Consider the following 15,000-nt stretch of genomic DNA (forward strand, 5'->3'; position numbering starts at 1 on the left):
GAGGCTGTTGACGTGGTCGGGGTGATCTGGGGAGGCTGTTGACGATCTGCTGTGACGTGGGGGTGATCTGGGGGGCTGGGAGGCTGTTGACGTGGTCGGTGTGATCTGGGGAGGCTGTTGACGTGGTCGGTGTGATCTGGGGAGGCTGTAGACATGGACGTTGTGATCTGGGGAGGCTGTAGACATGGACGTTGTGATCTGAGGAGGCTGTTGACGTGGCCGGTGTGATCTACCAGAATGGAAACAGAGCATAAGGACTGTTTCTTCATTTATCAGGAACTCTGTTACTTTCTGTTTACTGGACATGTTGATGGAGACAATAAGGCGCGGCTTATTGCAGTGTTTCTAATCTGAAGTTCATGGGTATTCATAATGATTTATTACCTCACTGTTTCGGCGTTTCTAGAACAGAGGGAACGGGAAAAAACCCTGATGAAAGCTACGGGCTCAAACACGTTGGTTTGGACTTTTAACAATAAACGGAAAACATTGAAGAACTTCCAGTGTCCTCCAAGAGCTGTTGGCTTCTAGAGTGTTTTCGTGTCCTCCGAGAGCTGTTGGCTTCTAGAGTGTTTTCGTGTCCTCCAAGAGCTGTTGGCTTCTAGAGTGTTTTCGTGTCCTCCAAGAGCTGTTGGCTTCTAGAGTGTTTTCATGTCCTCCAAGAGCTGTTGGCTTCTAGAGTGTTTTCTAGAGCAGGGTTTCTTAAACTATGGGTTGGGACCCAAAGTGGGCCCTGGGTATGTGAGAAGTGGGTCGTGAGTTATGAGAATACGGCTCTCAATATTAGGAAGGTGTTCTTAATGTTTGGTATAACTCAGCGTATATTCACACATTTTAATTTGGGTCGTTGGAGGAAAGTCCCCTCTCATTTGGGTCGTTGGAGGAAAGTACACTTCTCACTTGGGTCGTTGGAGGACAGTACACGTCTCATTTGGGTCGTTGGAGGACAGTACATGTCTCACTTGGGTCGTTGGAGGACAGTACACGTCTCACTTGGGTCGTTGGAGGACAGTACACGTCTCACTTGGGTCGTTGGAGGACAGTACACTTCTCATTTGGGTCGTTGGAGGACAGTACACTTCTCATTTGGGTCGTTGGAGGACAGTACACGTCTCATTTGGGTCGTTGGAGGACAGTACACTTCTCATTTGGGTCGTTGGAGGACAGTACACTTCTCATTCGTGTCGTTGGAGGAAAGTACACGTCTCATTTGGGTCGTTGGAGGACAGTACACTTCTCATTTGGGTCGTTGGAGGACAATACACTTCTCATTTGTGTCGTTGGAGGACAGTACACTTCTCATTTGGGTCGTTGGAGGACAGTACACTTCTCATTTGGGTTGTTGGAGGAAAGTACACTTCTCATTTGGGTCGTTGGAGGACAGTACACTTCTCATTTGGGTCATTGGAGGACAGTACACTTCTCATTTGTGTCGTTGGAGGACAGTACACTTCTCATTTGGGTCGTTGGAGGACAGTACACTTCTCATTTGGGTCTGAGGAGCTGAAATAGGTTGAACAAGCCCTATTCTAGCGTACACAGTCTTACTATATTGAGTCAACCCCGCCCTGACATATGAGTCCATAAAAAACAGCTTGTATTGCTGATAAGAAAATTCAGTAAATACGGGTGTATTTGAACTCGGAATCGGTCAGAAAAACACACCTCCAAGACTGAAATGTGTTTTTTTCTAATGAGCAACAGCAGAAACAGCGTATTCAGGGGCTCTTTAACCAGCCCACAATGACACAAAGGTCATTTGTCTTAAAGGCCCAGAGCAGTCCAAAATGATTTCCCTTGTATTTGATATATACTTTCACACTATGAGGTTGGAATAATAGTGAAATTGTGAAAGTGAGGATAATGTCCCTTTAAGTGTAAGAGCTGTTTCAAAAGAGTTTTGGCCTTCCATGGTGACATCACCAGGCGCTAAATTAGTTAATAGACCAATAAGAAAGAGAGTTCCAAACCTCTCTACCAATAACAGCTCATTTTCTTGCTTGAGAAATTGCTCTTTGCTAAGAAGCTTTTTTAAAATTTAGTTTTGACCTCCCCTCTCAATCTTCTCACCTCTCTCCCTAGTTACAGTGCAACAACCTGGCCCTTGACCCCTAAAAACTGCTCCATGAGCACCATAACATGACTGCCCTCTCCTCCAATCGGTTTGTGTATGTGTGTCTTTTGGTGGGACAGGGATAAAGTGGAATTGGACCTACAGTTAGTCATTAAAGTCATTCTCCCTCCCTCCCTCCCTCCCTCCCTCCCTCTCTCCTCCAGTCCCAGTATACCAACCTGGGGCTGCTGAACAGCATGGATCAGAACATCCAAAATGGCGGCTCTACCTCCACCAGTCCCTACAACAACGACCATGTCCAGAACAACGTGTCAGCTCCTTCACCCTACGCCCAGCCCAGCTCCACCTTCGACGCCATGTCCCCCTCCCCGGCTATCCCCTCCAACACAGACTACGCCGGGACACACACCTTCGACGTCTCCTTCCAGCAGTCCTCCACAGCCAAGTCTGCCACCTGGACGGTAAGAGTTAGATCTTAAAGTGCATTTCACATGGGGTCTCACTTGACAAATTCCCCAAACCTACAGGACCCGGCACGATGTTATCCTATCAATCGCATCATTTGGGAGGGGGGGGAATTTGTTTATCATCCAATTGAATAATGCATATATAAAAACAATTGTCAGCTGATTAAACATGATTTAAATTAATTATTATTTGAAATTGGATAAGCAGAAGTCAGATGTCTGAGATATATACAGTGCCTTGCGAAAGTATTCGGCCCCCTTGAACTTTGCGACCTTTTGCCACATTTCAGGCTTCAAACATAAAGATATAAAACTGTATTTTTTTGTGAAGAATCAACAACAAGTGGGACACAATCATGAAGTGGAACGACATTTATTGGAGATTTCAAACTTTTTTAACAAATCAAAAACTGAAAAATTGGGCGTGCAAAATTATCCAAGGTTTATTTATGAGTCAGCTGGATGTTCCAGTGAGGTCTGGGGGTCATGGTATAACATAATACTCACCTGGATTAAAGGCTGAATCTGTAGAAAATGTGTAAAAGTTGTATGAGGCCAATCAGTAGTGCTCCAGGCTGTTTTGTAATGCACAATACATCAAAAGCTCTCCCCGTTGCACAACTCTGTCTGGTGGGGGACAGTTGATCTACCTCGTCGCGTGACACATGATGACAACGCCCCGCCCTTTTCTCAGAACCTCAGGCGTGACAGTTGGTACAAGCTCAACCTTTAGGCCTAGTCCAAGACTTTTACTCTTCTTGACTAACATCGTCCCCCAGCCTTGAAATTCCTAGTGTTTTTTCTCAGAGCCACGACAGTACAGTTGTAACAGGAAGAGATCATTGTGTATCTTTGAAAAATTAACAATAATAACTCAAGGCACGTGCTCATGGCTGGATCCTCCAGAATGACAGTGGGACATTCTCATGGCTGGATCCTCCAGAATGACAGTGGTACATTCTCATGGCTGGATCCTCCAGAATGACAGTGGTACATGCTCACGTCTGGATCCTCCAGAATGACAGTGGTACATTCTCATGGCTGGATCCTCCAGAATGACAGTGGGACATTCTCATGGCTGGATCCTCCAGAATGACAGTGGTACATTCTCATGGCTGGATCCTCCAGAATGACAGTGGTACCTTCTCACGGCAGGATCCTCCAGAATGACAGTGGCACATTCTCATGTCTGGATCCTCCAGAATGACAGTGGTACCTTCTCACGTCTGGATCCTCCAGAATGACAGTGGTACATTCTCACGTCTGGATCCTCCAGAATGACAGTGGGACATTCTCATGGCTGGATCCTCCAGAATGACAGTGGTACATTCTCACGGCTGGATCCTCCAGAATGACAGTGGTACCTTCTCACGGCTGGATCCTCCAGAATGACAGTGGCACATTCTCATGTCTGGATCCTCCAGAATGACAGTGGCACATTCTCATGTCTGGATCCTCCAGAATGACAGTGGTACCTTCTCACGTCTGGATCCTCCAGAATGACAGTGGTACATTCTCATGGCTGGATCCTCCAGAATGACAGTGGTACATGCTCACGTCTGGATCCTCCAGAATGACAGTGGTACATTCTCATGGCTGGATCCTCCAGAATGACAGTGGTACATTCTCATGGCTGGATCCTCCAGAATGACAGTGGTACATTCTCACGTCTGGATCCTCCAGAATGACAGTGGTACATTTTCAAGTCTGGATCCTCCAGAATGACAGTGGTACATTCTCATGGCTGGATCCTCCATAATGACAGTGGGACATTCTCATGTCTGGATCCTCCAGAATGACAGTGGTACATTCTCATGGCTGGATCCTCCAGAATGACAGTGGTACATTCTCATGGCTGGATCCTCCAGAATGACAGTGTGACATTCTCATGGCTGGATCCTCCAGAATGACAGTGGTACATTCTCACGGCTGGATCCTCCAGAATGACAGTGGTACATTCTCACGGCTGGATCCTCCAGAATGACAGTGGTACATTCTCACGGCTGGATCCTCCAGAATGACAGTGGTACATTCTCATGTCTGGATCCTCCAGAATGACAGTGGTACATTTTCATGTCTGGATCCTCCAGAATGACAGTGGTACATTCTCATGGCTGGATCCTCCAGAATGACAGTGGTACATTCTCACGTCTGGATCCTCCAGAATGACAGTGGTACATTTTCAAGTCTGGATCCTCCAGAATGACAGTGGTACATTCTCATGGCTGGATCCTCCAGAATGACAGTGGGACATTCTCACGGCTGGATCCTCCAGAATGACAGTGGTACATTCTCACGTCTGGATCCTCCAGAATGACAGTGGTACATTCTCATGTCTGGATCCTCCAGAATGACAGTGGTACCTTCTCACGGCTGGATCCTCCAGAATGACAGTGGCACATTCTCATGGCTGGATCCTCCAGAATGACAGTGGTACATTCTCAAGGCTGGATCCTCCAGAATGACAGTGGTACATTCTCACGGCTGGATCCTCCAGAATGACAGTGGTACATTCTCATGTCTGGATCCTCCAGAATGACAGTGGTACCTTCTCACGGCTGGATCCTCCAGAATGACAGTGGTACCTTCTCACGGCTAGATCCTCCAGAATGACAGTGGTACATTCTCATGTCTGAATCCTTCAGAATGACAGTGGTATCTTCTCACGGCTGGATCCTCAAGAATGACAGTGGTACATTCTCATGTCAGTCTATAGGACTCTTTCCCCCTCCTTTTGATCTCATCTGACTCACACCTGATTCGGAGAGGATTTCAGAGTGGTATTATTCACAGAGAAAGAAAGGGTAACTTCTTTCCAGGTGTGTTGTCTTTCTGTCTGTCTGTCTGTCTGTCTGTCTGTCTGTCTGTCTGTCTGTCTGTGGGTGCAGCTTGATGCACCACTCACCGTGTACTGATGTCTCAGCAGCAGACTGACAGAACCAGCTCTTCTAGCTCTACTCTGCCTGGCAGCTCTTCTAGCTCTACTCTGCCTGGCAGCTCTACTCTACTCTGCCTGGCAGCTCTACTCTACTCTGCCTGGCAGCTCTTCTAGCTTGACTCTGCCTGGCAGCTCTGCTCTACTCTGCCTGGCAGCTCTGCTCTACTCTGCCTGGCAGCTCTGCTCTACTCTGCCTGGCAGCTCTGCTCTACTCTACTCTGCCTGGCAGCTCTGCTCTACTCTGCCTGGCAGCTCTGCTCTACTCTACTCTGCCTGGCAGCTCTGCTCTACTCTGCCTGGCAGCTCTGCTCTACTCTGCCTGGCAGCTCTGCTCTACTCAGCCTGGCATCTCTACTTTACTCTGCCTGGCAGCTCTACTCTGCCCTACTCTGCCTGGCAGCTCTGCTCTACTCTGCCTGGCAGCTTTGCTCCACTCTGCCTGGCAGCTCTACTCTACTCTGCCTGGCAGCTCTGCTCTACTCTGCCTGGCAGCTCTGCTCTACTCTGCCTGGCAGCTCTATTTTACTCTGCCTGGCAGCTCTACTCTGCCTGGCAGCTCTACTCTGCCCTACTCTGCCTGGCAGCTCTGCTCTACTCTGCTCTGCCTGGCAGCTCTGCTCTACTCTGCTCTGCCTGGCAGCTCTACTCTGCTCCACTCTGCCTGGCAGCTCTGCTCTACTCTGCTCTGCCTGACAGCTCTACTCTGCTCTACTCTGCCTGGCAGCTCTACTCTGCTCCACTCTGCCTGGCAGCTCTGCTCTACTTTACTCTGCCTGGAAGCTCTACTCCGCCTGGCAGCTCTGCTCTACTCTACTCTGCCTGGCAGCTTTACTCTACTCTACTCTGCCTGGAAACTCTACTCCGCCTGGCAGCTCTGCTCTACTCTACTCTGCCTGGCAGCTCTACTCTGCCTGGCAGCTCTGCTCTACTCCACTTTGCCTGGCAGCTCTGCTCTGCTCTACTCTACTCTGCCTGGCAGCTCTACTCTGCCTGGCAACTCTGCTCTACTCTACTCTGCCTGACAGCGCTACTCTGCAGTGCTTTGTCATTATTCTCTATCATTATGTGACAGTGCTGTAGTGACAGCTGTTGCTTCAGAGCCCCAGCTGCACACAGCTTCTTTGTGTAGTTATGTATTGCTGATTCCGTGACCATCTGCTCTGACTCCATGGCCATCTGCTCTGACTCCATGGCCATCTGCTCTGACTCAGTGGCCATCTGCTCTGACTCCATGACCATCTGCTCTGACTCAGTGGCCATCTGCTCTGACTCCATGACCATCTGTACTTACTCCATGACCATCTGTACTGACTCCATGACCATCTGTACTTACTCCATGACCATCTGTACTTACTCCATGACCATCTGTACTGACTCCATGACCATCTGCTCTGACTCCATGACCATCTGCTCTGACTCAGTGGCCATCTGTACTTACTCCATGACCATCTGTACTTACTCCACGACCATCTGTACTGACTCCATGACCATCTGTACTTACTCCATGGCCATCTGCTCTGACTCCATGACCATCTGTACTTACTCCATGGTCATCTGCTCTGACTCCATGACCATCTGTACTTATTCCATGGCCATCTGCTCTGACTCCATGACCATCTGTACTTACTCCACGACCATCTGCTCTGACTCCATGACCATCTGTACTTACTCCATGGCCATCTGCTCTGACTCCATGGCCATCTGCTCTGACTCCATGGCCATCTGCTCTGACTCCATGACCATCTGCTCTGACTCCATGGCCATCTGCTCTGACTCCATGGCCATCTGCTCTGACTCCATGACCATCTGTACTTACTGCCGTGTCATGCCGTGTACCGTTGTGTAAAACCAAAAGTGAAGAGCACCCCACCTAGCGGTCACAATAGTTAGCTACCATCTGGGCTGCTCCATATCTCACCTGTGGATGAATGGATTCAATTGTTTTCTGCGTTCTATATATAGGCTCTTTTACTTCAAGTGTTGGATCCCTCTTGTGAAATCATTATATTCATGGGAAACTATGTGGCTGAACCAGTCTCACGTGGTCTTATTCAACTGTGGTACGGGATTTTGATTCTGGACCATTATGGTCCAGCTAAGTCATCAATCTCCAGATTTGGCAGACGGGAGGGGAATGAGTGTTATAGAACTAATGTCTTAGAGTAAACAGGCGGGATTCTGGCAGTGCTCTGGGGCCCATCTCAGCCAGCTCATTGGCTACGACGACTGTGGGATAGTGACATTTACTAAATTCCCACACTTCCTGTCTCTGTCATCTTCACAGCACAGAAACAGAAGTGTCTGTCTGATGAGCACTTGGTTGTGTGAAGAGAACAGTAAGAGGGTGTGAATGGGAGGCACGCCCCAAACCTTGTTCTAGACTCTGGATCAGGCACCGTGTCGTCATAAACCCACTAAGTGTCTGTCTGATGAGCAGTTGGTTGTGTGAAGAGAACAGTAAGAGGGTGTGAATGGGAGGCACGCCCCCAAACCTTGTTCTAGACTCTGGACCAGGCACCGTGTCGTCATAAACCCACTAAGTGTCTGTCTGATGTGCAGGTGGTTGTGTGAAGAGAAGAGTAAGAGGGTGTGAATGGGAGGCACGCCCCCAAACCTTGTTCTAGACTCTGGACCAGGCACCGTGTCGTCATAAACCCACTAAGTGTCTGTCTGATGTGCAGGTGGTTGTGTGAAGAGAAGAGTAAGAGGGTGTGAATGGGAGGCACGCCCCCAAACCTTGTTCTAGACTCTGGATCAGGCACCGTGTCGTCATAAACCCACTAAGGGCTCTATTTTAACAAACATCACCAATGGTAAATCTTAGTGGCAGTGCTCCATGTCCAGGGGTGTGTTAAGACAAACTTTTGCTATTTTCACAGCAGGAATTATGGGCGCAGTAGCTGGAAGTGGAGCCAAAAGGCTGGCGTTTGATGAATAAACAAGTTGGAGGTGTGTCAAGGCTTGACCCTCTCACTGACCAATCAGAACGTGCTCCATGGCTAAACATGTGGTTGCATCAAGTTGTGTATTTACGGTCTTTTATGTACTGCATTGTGATCTACTCCAACTTGAATGCTAGTCCGTCATAGCCTAGTTCGTTAAATAGCCTACAGAACCAAAATAATAAAAATGTAGTCCCATCGTTACCGCTAAGACCTGCTTTTCGTTGGTCTTAAATCTTCCAATATGCGCTGCATGAAATCACTTTTGCGCTTGTTTTTATTAAGGACACACCTCAAATATTGACACCCCTCCCAAATTGTTGAGTGCAGTGGAATGCTTTATACGGAAGGATGAAGTGTTTGTATGATAACAGACGTGTTGTAAACCATCGGTTACCAATCCTGTTGTGTATGTAAGGTAGCCTTAGTGTTAAATATGGCTTAAACTTCCTCATGATGAGCTCAGACCAAACCATCAGCTAAACCAATATTACTCCGAGGGCTTTCTTTTCGTCTGGCGCTACAGCAGCGCAAATTCCAAAAAGCACTTCAGTTTGCAATTTCAGCATGTATGATATTAGACAGGTAAATTGCTGAACCTGGTGCATTGGATGGTAAATGGCAGAGCGCCAGTTTTTACATGCTGAAATTGCAAACTGAAGTGCTTTTTTGGAATTTGCGCCACACTAAAAGAAAGCCCTCGGAGTAATATTGGTTTAGCTGATGGTTTGGTCACAACAGGATGGATTTCAGGATTTGTAACTGATGGTTTACAACACATCTGTTATCATACAAACACTACGTCAGCATAAAGCACTCAACAATTAGTAGACAAACCCTCCATGCTGTTGTTTTGTAGTGGTATCACTGATTATGTCCTCTGTAGAAAGTCATTTATTCATTACCACTAGTGGGCTAATGGTTGGTTGAAGACATACCAAAATATCTGACTGAAAAAAGCTGACCGAAAGAGCGTTGTCTCTTTAATGACCGGGCCAGTCTGATGAAGATGTAGTGATAGTAGTATGGGTCTCAGTCTGAGGGCTCTACAGCTTTCCATTTAAAGCTCCTGGAAGCTACACAGAATGGCTAGACTAGCTCAGCCACTGGCCTTATGGCACAGGGCCACTGTAGGCGTCACCACCCCAGCGTTAGTCTGCACATAGAGCTGCTAATGCTCCCCTTTGATGGGCTGGCTGTGTGTCTCTGTGGGATCTTACAATGGGGACTTAGTCCACAGTGTGTTCTGTCTCTGTGGGATCTTACAATGGGGACTTAGTCCACAGTGTGTTCTGTCTCTGTGGGATCTTACAATGGGGACTTAGTCCACAGTGTGTTCTGTCTCTGTGGGATCATGGAATCCAAAAGAGTTCTAAAAGGGTTTTTACCTGGAACCAAACATGGTTCTTCAAAGGGTTATCCTATGGGGACAGCTGAAGAACCCTTTTTAACATCCTAGATAGCACCTCGTCTTCTATGAGCGTAGGCTAGTAGCTGGGCTTGCTAGTAGCTGGGCTTGCTAGTAGCTGGGCTTGCTAGTAGCTGGGCTAGCTAGTAGCTGGGCTAGCTAGTAGCTGGGCTTGGTAGTAGCTGGGCTTGGTAGTAGCTGGGCTTGCTAGTAGCTGGGCTTGCTAGTAGCTGGGCTAGCTAGTAGCCACTCTAAAAACGTGCAGTTTTGTCACATAACACAGATGTCTCAAGTTTTGAGGGAGCGTACACTTGGCATGCTGACTGCAGGAATGTCCACCAGAGCTGTTGCCAGAGAATTTAATGTTCATTTTTCTACCATAAGCCCCCTCCAATGTTGTTTTAGAGAATGTGACAGTATGTCCAACCGGTCTCACAACCGCAGACCACGCATAACCATGCCAGCCCAGGACCTCCACATCCGGCTTCTTCACCTGCGGGATAAACTAGCCACCCGGATAGCTGATGAAACTGGGTTATCACAACCAAATAATTACTGCACAAACGGTCAGAAACCCGTCTCAATGAAGCTCATCTGCGTGCTCGTCATCCTCAACAGGGTCTTGACTTGACTGTGGTTTGGCATCATAACCAACTTCAATGGGGAAGTGCTTACATTCGATGGCCACTGGCACGCTGGTGAAATGTGCTCTTCATGGATGAATCCTGGTTTCAACTGTACCAGGCAGATGGCAGACAGTGTGTGTGGCGTTGTTAGGGCGAACGGTATGTTGATGTCAACGTTGTTGTGAACAGAGAGCCCCATGGTGGCGGTGGGGTTATGGTATGGGCAGGCATGAGCTACAGAGAACGAACACAATTACATTTTATCAACAGCAATTTGAATCCACAAAGATTACGTGGTGACATCCTTAGGCACATTCATCTGCTGCCATCACCTCATGTTTTAGCAACACAATGCATGGCCCCAAATCGCAAGGATCTGTACCAGATGATGTGAGCAGAGCTGGAGCGAGGAGAGGATCACGCCCAATGACTTTCCCAAAGGCTGGAGCGTCGGGCCTCCTCACCTGCTACAATACTGATCCAGTAGCGCTCACTCTACAAGCTCATGGCATGCACGTGTGCAGCTATAGCCCCTTACTTTAAAACACACAGGTGCAAAATCAAGGTGACTTAAAAAGCTGAGCAGGACCAAGAGCAAGAGAGGGAGTGTGGTGATGTAGTGTCCACAATTAAAGAATCAAGGTGGAATCTGAAGAGGACCAATTAGAGACAACGATAGACAGCTGCCTCTGATTGGGATACCACACTCGGCCAAACACAAATAAATACAACACATAGAAGGCCCACCAAAATCACACCCTGACCAAACCAAATAGAGACATAGAAAGGCTCTCTAAGGTCAGGATGTGACAGTACCCCCCCCCCCCAAAGGTGCGGACTCCGGCCGCAAAACCTGAACCTATAGAGGAGGGTCCGGGTGGGCATCTATCCTCGGTGGCAGCTCCGGTGTGGGACGCAGACCCCGCTCCACCTCTGGCTCCCCCCACTTTGGTGGTGCCTCTGGTGCGGGGGACCCTCATCGCCGACCCTGGACTGGGAACCCTCGCTGCAGGCCCCGGACTGGGGACCGTCGCTGGAGGCTCCGGACTGGGGACCGTCGCTGGAGGCCCCAGACCGAGAACCCTCTCTGCAGGAGGGACTGGGGACCCTCGTTGCATGCCCCGGACAGGGGACCGTCGCTGGAGGCGCCAGACTGGGGACCGTTGCTGGAGGCCCCGGACTGGGGACCCTCGCTGCAGGCCCCAGACTGAGAACCCTCTCTGCAGGCCCGGGACTGGGGACCCTCGTTGCATGCCCCGGACAGGGGACCGTCGCTGGAGGCGCCGGACTGGGGACCGTCGCTGGAGGCCCCAGACTGAGAACCCTCTCTGCAGGCCCGGGACTGGGGACCCTCGTTGCATGCCCCGGACAGGGACCGTCGCTGGAGGCGCCAGACTGGGGACCGTTGCTGGAGGCCCCGGACTGGGGACCCTCGCTGCAGGCCCCAGACTGAGAACCCTCTCTGCAGGCCCGGGACTGGGGACCCTCGTTGCATGCCCCGGACAGGGGACCGTCGCTGGAGGCTCTGGACTGGGGACCGTCGCTGGAGGCTCTGGACTGGGGACCGTCGCTGGAGGCTCTAGACTGGGGACCGTCGCTGGAGGCTCTGGACTGGGGACCGTCGCTGGAGGCTCCGGACTGGGGACCGTCGCTGGGGGCTCCGGACTGGGGACCGTCGCTGGAGGCTCCGGACTGGGGACCGTCGCTGTCTGGTAAGCACGGGAAGTTGGCGCAGGTCTCCTACCTGGCTTCACCACACTCCCCATGTGCCTCCTCCCAAGAAATGTTTGGGGCTGCCTTCCTTGTCCATGAAGCAGGGACCAGTGTTCCATTATTAAAAGGGACCAGTGTTCCATTATTAAAGTGACCAGTGATTCCATGTCTATGTACATAGGGCAGCAGTCTCTAAGGTGCAGGGTACAGTACCGGGTGGTAGCCGGCTAGTCACTGGTATACTTTTATTTAAAAAGCCATTTTGGGTTTACAACCTTTTTATTTGTGCATTTTTATTGTTCAGAAATGTGGTGGGTACGTCTCTTCGTTCGCTGGACTTTCTCCTGCTAACTGTTCCAAATGTCCGAACTGAATTTGGTAAAAGGGCTTTTATGTACTCTGCGCCATCGTCTTGGAACGCCTTACAAAATACTTTTAAACTGGAAGAACTTGTCCCGATTGGTGTTTTTAAATCACTGATGAACGATTTTGAGGCTGATTCCCTGACCTGTCAATGTTTTTAATTTGCTGTTTTATACTCTTGTGAATTCATTTACATTTACATTTAAGTCATTTAGCAGACGCTCTTATCCAGAGCGACTTACAAATGCAATGGTTTTTACTAGATTACTTGTAGTTTTTCATGTTGTCTGTCTGTTATTTTTTTGTAATGACTTGGTGCTGCCTATCTTGGCCAGGACGCTCTTGAAAAAAGAGATTTTAATCTCAATGAGCCCTTCCTGGTTAAATAAAGGTTAAATAAAATAATAAATAAAACAGTGACTAAGGTTCAGTGCAGGGTAGAGTACCGGGTGGTAGCAGGGTAGAGTACCGGGTGATAGCAGGGTAGAGTACCGGGTGGTAGCAGGCTAGAGTACCGGGTGGTAACAGGGTAGAGTACCGGGTGGTAGCAGGGTAGAGTACCGGGTGGTAGCAGGCTAGAGTACCGGGTGGTAACAGGGTAGAGTACCGGGTGGTAGCAGGGTAGAGTACCGGGTGATAGCAGGGTAGAGTACCGGGTGGTAGCAGGGTAGAGTACCGGGTGGTAGCAGGGTAGAGTACCGGGTGGTAGCAGGGTAGAGTACCGGGTGGTAGCAGGGTAGAGTACCGGGTGGTAGCAGGGTAGAGTACCGGGTGGTAGCAGGGTAGAGTACCGGGTGGTAGCAGGGTAGAGTACCGGGTGGTAGCAGGGTAGAGTACCGGGTGGCAGCAGGGTAGAGTACCGGGTGGCAGCAGGGTAGAGTACCGGGTGGCAGCAGGGTAGAGTACCGGGTGGCAGCAGGGTAGAGTACCGGGTGGTAGCAGGGCAGAGTACCGGGTGGTAGCAGGGTAGAGTACCGGGTGGTAACAGGGCAGAGTACAGGGTGGTAGCAGGGTAGAGTACCGGGTGGTGGCAGGCTAGAGTACCGGGTGGTAACAGGCTAGAGTACCGGGTGGTAACAGGCTAGAGTACCGGGTGGTAACAGGCTAGAGTACCGGGTGGTAACAGGGCAGAGTACAGGGTGGTAGCAGGGTAGAGTACAGGGTGGTAGCAGGGTAGAGTACCGGGTGGTAGCAGGCTAGAGTATCGGGTGGTAACAGGCTAGAGTACCGGGTGGTAGCAGGGTAGAGTACCGGGTGGTAGCAGGGTAGAGTATCGGGTGGTAAAAGGGTAGGGTATCGGGTGGTAGCAGGCTAGAGTACCGGGTGGTAGCAGGCTAGAGTACCGGGTGGTAACAGGGCAGAGTACAGGGTGGTAGCAGGGTAGAGTACAGGGTGGTAGCAGGGTAGAGTACCGGGTGGTAGCAGGCTAGAGTATCGGGTGGTAACAGGCTAGAGTACTGGGTGGTAGCAGGGTAGAGTACCGGGTGGTAGCAGGGTAGAGTATCGGGTGGTAAAAGGGTAGGGTATCGGGTGGTAGCAGGCTAGAGTACCGGGTGGTAGCAGGCTAGAGTACCGGGTGGTAGCAGGGTAGTAACAGTGACTAAGGTTCAGTGCAGGGTACTGGGTGGAGGCTGGCTAGTGGTGCCTATTTAACAGTCTGATGGCCTGGAGATAGAAGCTGTTTAACAGTCGCTTGGTCCCATCTTTGATTCACCTGTACTGTCTCCCCGCCTTCTAAATTACAGCGGGGGGTGTATATGTCAAGGCTCGGTGGTTGATATGTCAAGGCTCGGTGGCTGATATGTCAAGGCTCGGTGGCTGATATGTCAAGGCTCGGTGGTTGATATGTCAAGGCTCGGTGGTTGATATGTCAAGGCTCGGTGGTTGATATGTCAAGGCTCGGTGGCTGATATGTCAAGGCTCGGTGGTTGATATGTCAAGGCTCGGTGGTTGATATGTCAAGGCTCGGTGGTTGATATGTCAAGGCTCGGTGGTTGATATGTCAAGGCTCGGTGGTTGATATGTCAAGGCCTGGTGGTTGATATGTCGGTGGCTGATATGTCAAGGCTCTGGTGGCTGATATGTCAAGGCTCGGTGGCTGATATGTCAAGGCTCGGTGGTTGGTGGCTGATATGTCAAGGCTCGGTGGTTGATATGTCAAGGCTCGGTGGCTGATATGTCAAGGCTCGGTGGCTGATATGTCAAGGCTCGGTGGCTGATATGTCAAGGCTCGGTGGCTGATATGTCAAGGCTCGGTGGCTGATATGTCAAGGCTCGGTGGTTGATATGTCAAGGCTCGGTGGTTGATATGTCAAGGCTCGGTGGTTGATATGTCAAGGCTCGGTGGTTGATATGTCAAGGCTGGGTGGTTGATATGTCAAGGCTCGGGTGGTCTTTGACCTTCTTCCTTCCTGTGACACCGGGTGCTGTAGATCCCCTGAAGGGGAGTTTGCCCCCCAGATATGCATT

The 15,000-nt window shown here is 50.0% G+C and overlaps 1 protein-coding gene across 6 annotated transcripts in view; it reads left to right on the forward strand.

Annotated features, from left to right (window-relative positions):
* The window catches only part of LOC115127418 (tumor protein 63-like), a 214,352-nt gene that overhangs the window by 100,774 nt on the left and 98,578 nt on the right, over positions 1-15,000 (forward strand). For all 6 annotated transcript variants that reach the window (XM_065009365.1, XM_065009361.1, XM_065009360.1 and 3 more), the window contains one exon: positions 2,278-2,535. In XM_065009365.1, coding sequence (XP_064865437.1) covers positions 2,278-2,535 — 258 coding nt within the window. The remainder of the gene's footprint in view (positions 1-2,277; positions 2,536-15,000) is intronic.

The sequence above is a fragment of the Oncorhynchus nerka genome, linkage group LG24 (genome assembly GCF_034236695.1).
Source record: "Oncorhynchus nerka isolate Pitt River linkage group LG24, Oner_Uvic_2.0, whole genome shotgun sequence".
NCBI lineage: Eukaryota > Metazoa > Chordata > Actinopteri > Salmoniformes > Salmonidae > Oncorhynchus > Oncorhynchus nerka.